Genomic DNA, 12,078 nt, shown 5'->3' with positions numbered 1-12,078 from the left:
CAAGCTATGCCTAGTCTAGGACACAAGACTGTGTATTTTCCCACCATCAGCTCTTAGCTGGTCTGTACAGTACTTCGCAGTTTGCCCTAATGGCAGGTCCACAAATGAGACTGCTGCACCACATGGCCTAATCAGCCACTGCCTTAGCTCCTTTCATTCCCTCCAAAAGCAGCATGAAATCATTCCAACTGAATAATAACAAAAAGAACTGCCCTTCAGCTCTAGCATAGTCGAAACAAAGGCAAATCAGCATGGATTAATCAGTGAGGAAGACCAACAATGGGAACTACCCTATATATATTTTGCTGTCTTGAAAGCCTAGAGGATAGCTTTCAAAAGGAGAGGCCCAACAATACTTTTAAGATTGTTTTGAATATGCAACTGAGAAGGTTTTCATCTCCTTTTCAAAGCTTCATGTCAGGTAGTATTCCTGAATTAAGGAGATCTGGATGGAAGGCCCTTTTCAAAGTCCTTCACCAGGTCACAGAGCATGACTGTGGAATGAGACTACTTTCCTCATTGCAAAGCAGGAGAGGCAGGTACTTTTCATTAGGTTTCCAATTCAGACAAGCTGGGCTCTGAGTCTGGGCATCTTAAATGATTACAGTTTTAACAACTAAAAGCAGTGTTTCCTCTTTTATTTTCAAGTCAAATTAGGGGCACCTGGCTGGCTCGGCCGGTAAAGCATGCAATTCTTGATCTCAGGGTCATGAGTTCAAGCCCCACACTGGGCCTAGAGTCTACTTAAAAATACATAAATTAAATTTGTTTTTACAAAGATCAAATTAATTTACTTTTGATAAGGTGTGTGGGGGAACCACAATAATTAACAGATACCAGGTCCACCCAAATTAAATATAAAACACAGGCCTCTCTGCTCACCTTTTACACATATTAACCCTTTTCTGGAAGGGTCTTTTTTTTTCTTTTTAAAGATTTTATTTATTTACTGAGAGAAAGAGAGACAAGCAGGGGGAGCAGCAGGCAGAGGGACAGGGAAAAGTAGGGTCCCTGCTGAGCAGAGAGCCCAACGCAGGGCTGGATCCCAGGACCCAGGATCATGACCCACACAGAAAGCAGACGTTTTACCAACTAAGCCACCTGGTGCCCTGTGGAAGGGTCTTTATGAAAAGTTCAGGACAACCCAAAATTCTAAAGCCCTTTGGTACTCTGCTGAGAGGTGAGTATTGACAGTTAAAAAAAAAAGGACATTAAACTTTTGATTTTTTACTTGGAACTCATAAGACTGCATTAGAAACACGCAAGATACCACACACCCACCCAACTTGTCTCATTATATTTTACCTTTGTTACCAGACACCACAGAACATATAAATTTCTAAGACTGGATTATAATTTTTTTGTTTGGGGACTTTTTTTTAATCCTCTTTACGAATTACGGAGCTTTTAAGTGCTATCAGTAGAATAATCACCAACACTCAAGTTTAAATAGTACGGTATTTCCACACTGGCATGGCAAAAGAAACCAAACCACTGTCTTAATTTATAACACACTTTATTTTTATAAAGTAACATATTAAATGAATGCCAGACTGGTTTTGGCACATAAAAGGTTGGTGTGGAAAGCAATAATAATAATAATAATAATAATAATAATAATAATATCACTGTGTGTACATATGAAGGGGAGTCAATGAAATTTTACAGAAACACCAAGGAGTTCCTTATTTAGAATGAAAGAATTAAACTATATTTAGGGAAAATGGAATAATGTGGTCAGACTGAAATTTGACATTTTCTGATAAAGCCTAGGAATATTAGTTAAATCAAGATCAGTTATTTTAAGTTTAACAGTCTGCAACAAACTGCTAGCAGAGATAAGGTAACTCGTTTCACCTATGCCAGTAAATACACATTCTCCTTTTCTTCCCTCAAACAGAGCAACTTATCAATTAAGTCAGTAACTCAAAGGCATAATAATAGTAATTTTATCCAAGAAAGGGGGAATAGTTTCTAAAACCTAATTTTCAGATTGAATCTTAGATAGGTGGTATTACCTCAGAATGATTCTGAGTTAAATAAGAGTACTTTATTATGAAATTACATAAATTTCCTTTTTTGAAAAATCAACTATTTTTTTATTATTGAAATTTCAAACTTAACTATTTTCTTGTAGTTTAATCACTCTTAAAAAACAAACACATATAAACTTTTGTTAAAAAAAAGAACTTATTAATTGGAGAGAGAGAGCAAGGGTGTATGAGAGAGGGAGCAGGAGACTCTGTGTGGGGGGGTCGATCCCACGATCGACCCCAAGATCATGACCTGAGCTGAAGGCACACACTCAACTGAGCCACCCAGGTACCCTTATAAAAATTTATATTTTTCAAGATTTTTATTTTATTTGACAGACAGAGATCACAAGTAGGCAGAGAGGCAGGCAGAGAGAGAGAGAGAAGGCTCCCCACTGAGCAGAGAGCCCCATGTGGGGCTTGATCCCAGGACCCTGGGATCATGACCTGAGCTGAAGACAGAGGTTTTAACCCACTGAGCCAACCAGGCACCCCTAAAATTTATTTTAAAAGCACTGCAGGGGCATCTGGGTGGTACAGCTGGTTACATGTTCAACTCTTGGTTCCGGCTCAGGTCATGGTCTCAGGATCATGAGGTCAAGCCCGGTGCGGGGCTCCGCACTCAACAGGGATCCTGCTTAAGAGTCTCTCCCTCTGTGACACGGAGCTCAATCCCAGGACCCTGGGATGACAGCCTGAGCCGCTTAATCAACTGAGCCACCCAGGCACCCTAATAAATAAGGGTACTGCATCATCATCATCATTTTTTTTTCATTTTATTTATTTATTTGACAGAGAGAACACAAGCAGGGGGAGCAGAAGCGGGAGAGGAAGACGCTGGCTCTCAGCTGAGCAGGGAGCCCAAGGTGGGGATTGATCCCAAGACCCCAGGATCATGACCTGAGACGAAGGCAGATGCTCAACTGAGCCACCTAGGCGCCAGAACTGCCTCTTTTTAATTCTAACAGGGAATCCCTATAACTCCAACACTACTACTCTTGTGTGTAAGCAAGGTAATAGGTAGCTGTTAACCAAAATACAGGTCTCTTCTTTTAAAGATTTTTTTTATTTATTTGAAAGAGAGACAAGCAGGGGGAGCAGCAGGCGGAGGGAGATGCAGGTTTCCTGATGAGCAGGGACCCTGACACGCAGGGCTCGATCCCAGGACCCTGGGATCATGACATGCACTGAAGACAGACGCTTAATGACTGAGCCACTCAGATGTCCCAAAACACAGGTTTCAAAATAGGAACCAAAATATTTGAGCATGTTCACAATAAATAGGTCAATGACCGTTCCTTCTAAAAATTGTAAATTCTTCACTAATTGTGGTATTTTATTGTTTTTAAATTACTTTTTAGATTTTCTTTATTTGAGAGAGAAAGAGAGAGAGACAGCAAGTGAGCATGAGTGTGGGAGAGGGGCAGAGGAGACACAGGCTCTCCAGTGATCAGGGAGCCCCACACAGGGCTTGATCCCAGCACTCTGGGATTTTGACGTCAGCCGGAGGCAGCTGCTTAACCAACTAAGCCACACAGGTGCCAACTGTGATTTTTTAAAATGATTTTATTTACTTATTTCAGAGAGAGCAAAGAGAGAGAGAAAGAAAGAGGGAACACGTGTGAGCACATGATCACAGCGAAGCAACAAAGGGAGAAGACGACTCCCCTGATGAGCAGGGAGCATGACACGGGGCTCGATCACAGGACCCCGAAATCATGACCAGAGTTGAAGGCAGACGCTCAACTGACTGAGGGACTCAGGCACCCCCTAACTGCAAATCTTTAAATTTAACTTTGAAAACTTTCAAATCCACCAAAAAGTTTTTTTTCTTTTAAAGATTTTATTTTATGGGCGCCTGGGTGGCTCAGTGGTTAAGCCGCTGCCTTCGGCTCAGGTCATGATCCCAGGGTCCTGGGATCAAGTCCCGCATCTGGCTCTCTGCTCAGCAGGGAGCCTGCTCCCCCCTCTCTCTCTGCCTGCCTCTCTGCCTACTTGTGAACTCTGTCTGTCAAATAAATAAATAAATAAAATCTTTTAAAGATTTTATTTTATTTTTTTTAAAGATTTTATTTATTTATTTGAGAGAGAGAGACAGTGAGAGAGAGCATGAGCGAGGAGAAGGTCAGAGGGAGAAGCAGACTCCCCATGGAGCTGGGAGCCCGATGCGGGACTCAATCCCGGGACTCCGGGATCATGACCTGAGCCGAAGGCGGTCGTCCAACCAACTGAGCCATCCAGGCGTCATTTGACAAAGAGAGAGAGAGATCACAAGTAGGCAGAGAGGCAGGCAGAGAAAGAAGGGGAAGCAAGGGGCTTCCCCATGTGGGGCTCCATCCCAGGATCTTGAGATCATGACCTGAGCTGAAGGCGGAGGCTTAACCCACTGAGCCACCCAGGTGCCCCTCAAATCCACAAAAAAGTTTTAAGAGCAGTGCAGAACACTGCCTATAGCATTATTCGAGATTCACCCCCATCAACATTTCCCCACAATTGCTAATCATCTACCCTGTTATTCTGCTGAACTACTTGAGAGCAAGATGGGAACATCACACCCTCTAAAGACTCTATGCTCTAATTGGTCTTTAAGGTCAATACCATCTATACATTAATCATATATAATTCAGCCCTTACTGACTTGGGTTCTACTAAAGAATTAAGCCCTATATTCCGAAGACATGGGTTGGCCAGCAAACAGCAGCGAGTGGATTTGGTCTGCTGCCTATTTTTGCAAGCCCTGCGAGCTAAGAGGGTTTTTTACATTTTTAAAGGACTGAAAAAAAAAAAAAACCAACAACTAAAATTAGAGCATTTTGTTTTATGGGAAAACTATATGAAATTCAAATCTCAGTGTCCTTAAATAAAATTATTTTATTTGAGCCATTCTCATTCGTTTAAGTATTTCATTCTACAAGGCAGTTAAGTACTTGCAGCAGATCCTGTATGGCCCACAGAGCCTAAAACATTCACTATCTGATTCTTTACAGAAAAAGTTCTGCCAACTCTCTTAAGGGCATCCACTACGTTGTAAGTACCTAACTTTTTTCCTTTATATCTAGAATGGTATCAGCTACGTACCCTCCCAGGGAAAACCTAGAAAATAAGATGCGCCAATCATTTTCTGAAGGACTTCATTCTCTCAAGGAACCCCAGATGGGAAAAGCAGTATGTACCCTGAATTATTCAAATACAACGGTTTGGGTGGGGCATTCTAATCGAAGTAAAGATACATGAACTCACACTGTGACTCCTGACTTGATATATCTTATTACATCGAATTATTCTAAGACGATAAAATTTAAAAACATCAATTACCAAATGTCCATTTCTAGCCCTATAAAAATCCAAGATACCAAGAACCTCAAAGAATTAGAGTCCTCCAAATTAAGCATATAAATCTTGTTAAAGCTTTCCTCTCAGTGTCCCTGAAATGTAAACAATGTATTTTAATTCAGGAAAAATTGAAGTTTTGAGGTAACTACCCATGAATCTCTTATAACATCTCTTAAATGGCGGTCATCTCTTCCACATCCAGTTCTATGCAGAATTACTCACCCGTGTTCGATCTTCAATGTTGTATATTTTTAACTGCATGGGGATATTGAAGCTATGCAAAAAATTGCCTCCAAAGACTAATGTGTCTGTAGGAGTATACACAGCATGAATCCAGCCTAGAAGAAAGGAGTGGAGGGGCAATGGCTTTAGCACATGTTATAACACGGCATTCTCAGAGACCTGGTAAAAGACTCCTAGATCACACATTTTACTCTGATTCTGCCACTTAGTGGTTGGTCAAATTATTTAATCTCTTGCAGCCTCAATATCCTCTATAAAAATTAAACTTTATATGGTTATTAGTAAGCATTAAATCAGAAAATGCACGTAAAGTGTTTAGCATATAGCAAGTTTAACACATGCTAGTTCTACTTACGGGAGCACCTACGGTGAAGGCGCGGTACCGGAGATTACCCAGTATTTCCGTTTACCCCTCACAACAATTTCAATATTTGACCGATGTGGTATTAGCAGTTAAATACACAGAATTAAATACACGTCTGTGATTCCAAAATCTGTGTTCTATTTATTTTAGGACTAGTGACCCAATAAAAATATCACTAATTTCTACACCCCTTGCAGCCATCCCTTAGAACAGGGAGCTCTTATCTGGACGTTAGATACTGCATGCTGACCAGGTCTTATCCTTAACAGACTCTGATTACCTAGAGCTCATGTGGGGCCCAAACATGTAAATCTGAAAAGCCACCACTGGCGATTTTTTTTTTTTTAAAGATTTTGCTGACTTGAGAGAGAATGCACAGAGCAAGAGCAAGAGCACGAATGGGGAGAGGGAGAAGCAGGCTCCCCTCTGGGCAGCGAGACCAACGTGGGTCTCAATCCCAGGACCCTGGGATCCTGACCTGAGCTGAAGGCAGACATTCACCGACTTAGCCACCCAAGCGCCCCACCACTGGCAATTCTGATTTTAGTGGAAAATCAGTGCTTTTTTAAAAAATCCAAATTGTTTGCATCTGATACTCCATAATGACTGAAAAGGACACTATTGTTTTCTGCCCACCCAATTATCACCATTCTTGGTGGTAATCCATCAGTTCTTTTTCTCAAAGAAAAGAAATTGGCTAAACAACCCCTTTTTCCCCATCCTGCTTACCTGAGGGAATGACGAAGGTATAGCCCTGCTTGAGCTCAATGCGCTGGCAATCTGACACCCGGTCACCCAGAAAGATGTCTCCCTGTTTCCCTGACAGCAGCCAATTCTCGTACAGCTCCAGGTTGTGGGCTGTAGGGGGGATGAGCCAGAAGACCTGTGAGTTAAAAAACTTCAGTCTGTTAACAGCTATTGACATGACCAGTCGTCTCCCTCAACTAATAAATGGGTACAAGGTAAGGTCAAGAGGTAGAAGAGCAACAAGCAATTCCCTTAGCTTACAGAACCTGACCATTTGGGAAATTCTAGAGGCCCTAAAGAAGTAGATCTTTTCTTGACTTGTTGAAATGGTATTAGAGCTTCTTGGGGGTTTGACTGTAGAGTCCAGAACAGATCCAGGGCTGAGAGAGAAGCGGTGTATTCAGTTTGTTACCTAAATAGTCCCTTACTTGCCCCTAGCTATCTGGCCTCTACAGTCCTCAGAAGGACAGTTAGGTACAATGTCTTGAAGAGACAGGCCTAGGTTGCTTTGTTCTAGGGTAGTAACCACGATCAAAATGACAAAACTTAAGATACCAGTTAAATGAATCCAAAGTAAACAAAATGACTTTGGATTTGGAGGTACAGTTGTTCTAAATTAAGACTTCATATTTTAAAAGCATCGGTTTTCATTCTAGTTCTACTTTTTTCTCTGACAAAGCATCCACTTCCAGCAAGGGGAAAAAGGGGTAACCATAGGAGTACAATACTATAAACTGACATTAATCCCAGATTTCTGTTCTCACACAGCATTTAGAAACAATCTGGTAAGATGGAATATAGTTCTTTCTGAATGAGAATATTTCAAAATCTATTCATACCCTTAGAGAGGACTTAAAGGCTTCCTTGACCAAATTTCAGATCAATGCCTTCATATAGGAAAAGGTGGTCTGAATTCTAATTTCTGATATCGTTGTGAATCTATACAAAATTTCTGTTGCCTTCTACTTCGTTATTACACTTCGAGGTAGAAAAATTATCCTGTCTTCCTAAAACCACTCCCTTGCCTTCATGTGGAGAATTCGCCCTGGGAATCTAAAAACAGGACTGTTGAGTTTTACTAAGTACTGTGCCAATATTGGTGTAATGACAGCAGACCAGATGAATACTAATTCCTACTGAAGTCTAGCCAAGAAGGTCAACTTAATCTATGATTCTCTCTAGAACAGGGGACAATTCTCTAACAGATTCATTTCCAGGGTATATTAAGCATGCATGAACTGAAGCAGAATCATAAAATCAGCTTCAGAGTCCAACCCCCATCATGACTATGACCGTACCTTTCCCCCTTGATGGATGTGATACCAAACAGAGGTACCACCAAAGTCCACATGGAAGTCAGTATAGCAGCCTCGAACACTCATTAGACAGTACCTGACCCAAAAAAAGCAGCAACATTAGTGCACTGATTAAAAAGAGAGCCTGCTCTACCCCAATGCCACACTCTCCCCTTTCACACACTATCCCACTTTGTGCCTAATCAATTCCCAGTGAGAGGAATGCAGTTTCAAATCATTGTAATATCAGACCATACATTTTCTTTGACCTATGTAGTCATGGTTATGACACTTTTACATACACTCTCTCCTTCGAACTGTAAAGCCTACTGCTTAAAAAATTCATCTTTTGGGGGGAAGATTTTATTTATTTATTTATTTGGGAGACAAAGTAAGAGAGAGAGAGCGCGAGCGAGCATGAGATGGGAGAGGGTCAGAGGGAGAAGCACACTTCCCACTGGGCAGAGTCTGAAGCAGGACTCGATCCTGGGACTCCAGGATCATGACTTGAGCTGCAAGCAGTCTCTTAAAGAACTGAGCCACCCAGGCGCCCAAGAATTCATCTCTTTGATCATTTAGGACATAGAGCAAGGCTGTGAAGGGAGGAACCAGTCCTTGCTATCACTTTGACTTCCCAACACACCTGAGGAAATTCAGGAAAAGCCACTTACTTCTGTACTTTGGGGTACTGCATCTCCAAGATGGCATTTGTTGATTCAGTCTGACTCTCCTTCAGATGCCTTGGCCACATGTTGTCTACCCAGTCAATGAAATCCACCTTTAAAAAGGAGGAGGAAACATTTAGGATTCAATGGGAGGACTGGGATTAAAGAGAATTTTCAAGTCAGGAAAACAGAATTTCTCAATTCTGTCTGAAAGACTACACTTCATTTATTTTACTGACTTTTTTTCCTTTAAGTAGGCTCCACACCCAACGTGGAGCCCAACGCAGGGCCTGAACTCATGACCCTCAGACTAAGACCTGAGCTCAGATCAAGTCTGACACTTTACCAGCTGAGCCACCCAGGGACCCCTGAAAGACTATAATTTAATTATGAACAAGCAATCTGTTGGTGAATCATGGGGTCAGCAGCAAACATCCTAGAAATCATTATTCAGTGAGAACAAAGATTAATGGTTCCATCAACATGATCATAAAGATAGATCTAAGCAAAATGAAGTCACAGTATCTCTTCTGTGTCAGTAATGGCAGAATCAGCTGTCTTTTTCTGATTCAATAAAAGGCACTGTCTGGAATGTACTGATAAATTTGTCAGAAGATGTAACACTGTTAGAGCAGCTCAAATGTCAAAAATAGAAATAAATAATTTTTTTGGAAAAGGAAAGAAATCCTATAGTCTGCTATAGAATCTATTAGGTTAGGAATCAGAACTTCCAGGGCTGTCATGTTTTCTCAGGATCCCATGCAAGTCCCTGGAACTCATTTGTAAAATGAGGATAATTAACTCAAAGTAATATTATGAGGATTACATGTAAATACATGTTAAAATTTTCAAAAATAATGTTGTAAGAATTTAGAAATCTAATTTACTCATTCATGCATGCATGCATTCATTCATCCATTAATAAGATTTATCTGAAAGAGAAAAAGCATGAGAGAGAACACACAAGGTGGGGAGAGGGGCGGAGAGAGAGGTAAAAGCAGACTCCCTGCTCAGCAGGGAGCCCAGTGTGGGGCGGGATCCCAGGATCCCAATCCCAAGACCCTGGAATCATGACCTGAGTGAGACTTTAGCCAACTATGACATCCAGGCGCCCTGGAATCTATTTTAAATATGTGTTGAAAGAAGAAGTGAAAACAGTATGAACTTATTTGCACTTTATAATGAATTGTAGCATGTCATGTACCTCCAAACGTGTGTACCTCCCCACCACTGACCTCCAAGAAACAGTCTCAGGTAGCTAATTTATTGTGAGCCAAACCAAGAATTCAGTACAATATTGACACAGTGAATATCTAGCTTAATGCTATAAAACACATGTATCTGCTAAGCTTTCCAACAAAATCTTTCATTTGATCATTTACTTCCCTTATAACACAAACCTGGACAAATGCATAAAATCTGTGCATAGTGACGTGAGGGAGGTGTCTAGGGGAACACTCAGATGTAAACTGTGGGAGTGGCCAGAAGGGATCACCAATGACATGCAAATTGAAGAGCAACAAATTAAAAGTTAACTTGCTACTTTACCTTAAAGGATTTCTGTTCAGGGAGCCAAGAGTTTTAACCTAACACCCACTGGGCCTAGAACACTGAATGAACTCTAGCTTCCTTTCTTTCCCTCAAACAGTATCTACTTTCTGTTCTCTTCATGTAGTGGTCAGCATCTCCCAATTCCTGGTATTCTCCTTTGGAAAGTCTTTTTTTTTTTTTTTTTTTTTTTAAAGATTTCATTTATTTATTTGACAGAGAGATCACAAGTAGGCAGAGAGAGAGAGGGAAGCAGGGTCCCTGATGAGCAGAGAGCCCGATGAGGGACTCGATTCCAGGACCCTGGGATCATGACCTGAGCTGAAGGCAAAGGCTTTAACCCACTGAGCCACCCAGGTGCCTCCTTTGGAAAGTCTTTAAAGAAGAATGAAGATCTTACTTGCTCAAGACATCACAAATTCTTATGTCTGGATGGGGAAAGGAAGGGTTAAGAACACATGGGTATTTTTTTTTTTTAATCAATTGTTCATTCAGAGAAAGCTGAATTTCTTTGGCCAGAAATTGGCTGCCCACCTGCAGCAATAAGTTACACTTCCAGGCCTCTCTTTAACTGGTATTATTAGGTATCATCTGACTACTGAGAATATTGTGTTAAGGTACTCATACTTTTCTCCTTAAATTAATCTTTTAGGCTCTGGATAGGCCTTTTGCTAAATGGCCAGTTCCATATGAGAGCAAGTCTCCCATAAGGGTAATCACCAGTTCTACCTGTTCTGCATCAATATTAGGGCCAAACTGATAAGAAGTCCAATACCTAGGAATCCATCTATTCATCTGCTGCGTGCACACACACACGCACAACTCATGGCCTTCCATGAACTAATTTCCCTACTACCAATTTGCATATTTTATATGTTGCTTTTAATCTACCTCTCAGGTACTGCTGGAACGACAGCAGAAAACAATCTCTCTCTTCTCACAAGAGAATCCCACTTTATGCTAACATCCCAGAAAAGGCACCAAAAGGCTGCCCACCTTTCTCTCCCTATGCCTACTTTTACACAGAGGACTCCTTCTGTTTGGAATTTTGGTTTTCGTTCTGTCTCCTTATTTCCTTCCTATCAAGCTTAGCTATCATTTCTTCCAAAGAGCTTCCCCTCCCTAATTCTCCTCCAGTTTGTTGGGGGGGGGGGGTGTTTCCTATTGTCCCCACAACACTGTATTTATTTATTCACTTCTGAGGCACTCATCATTACCGTGGTTTGCAGAAATGTCCATCCTCTGGTTTTTCTTCCTGGTGAGACTTTAAGCTCTTTGAGAATGAGAATGACCTTATTTTCCACAGGTCCTCTAACACCTAGCATAGCGCTCAGCATGTGGCAGGTATTTGAACTAATAATAAGCTAACTCTGAAGGTGTGAATGACACAGAGAACAATAGATTATGTACTTTATGTGAAAGATTATTACATGAATGAGATTTACTCAAACTCACTGAAATGTACACTTAAAATGAGTATACTTTATTGTATGTCAACTGTACCTCAATAAAGTTGATTTCTGAAAAAGCATTATTGAGATATATTAGAAAAGACCTAGATAAATGGAGACACACTGTGGGGGAAAAAATACTCTAGTAAATAAATAAATACCCCAGCAGAATAAGCATATTACTGCCTACATAGTAAGGTCATCAAAAGCTTTTCTGCTTTCAGGAGGTGACCTTGGTAATAGCTCACTCAATCTTCCTGAACATGATTTGGGTCTCTAAAAAATACCGAAGCATTGTTCTCTGCCCTCTAAAGAATTTTCTATTTTTGAGTCCTTCCATAGTTCTACTCCTTCATTTAATGGTTCATTATTTTTCTGTTAAATGATGTAGCATTTTTA

At 40.9% G+C, this 12,078-nt stretch overlaps 1 protein-coding gene across 7 annotated transcripts in view; it reads right to left on the bottom strand.

The window, feature by feature from the left end:
• Nucleotides 1–12,078, bottom strand: part of KDM2A (lysine demethylase 2A) — a 114,869-nt gene that overhangs the window by 27,616 nt on the left and 75,175 nt on the right. For all 7 annotated transcript variants that reach the window (XM_082748624.1, XM_082748625.1, XM_082748623.1 and 4 more), the window contains 4 exons: nt 8,687–8,793; nt 8,019–8,112; nt 6,703–6,856; nt 5,589–5,704 (listed from right to left, as the gene is read on the bottom strand). In XM_082748624.1, coding sequence (XP_082604750.1) covers nt 5,589–5,704; nt 6,703–6,856; nt 8,019–8,112; nt 8,687–8,793 — 471 coding nt within the window. The remainder of the gene's footprint in view (nt 1–5,588; nt 5,705–6,702; nt 6,857–8,018; nt 8,113–8,686; nt 8,794–12,078) is intronic.

Source organism: Mustela nivalis (assembly GCF_964662115.1).
Source record: "Mustela nivalis genome assembly, chromosome: 9".
NCBI lineage: Eukaryota > Metazoa > Chordata > Mammalia > Carnivora > Mustelidae > Mustela > Mustela nivalis.
Note: the sequence above shows the minus strand (reverse complement) of the source record. Positions and strands in the feature narration are given on the sequence as shown.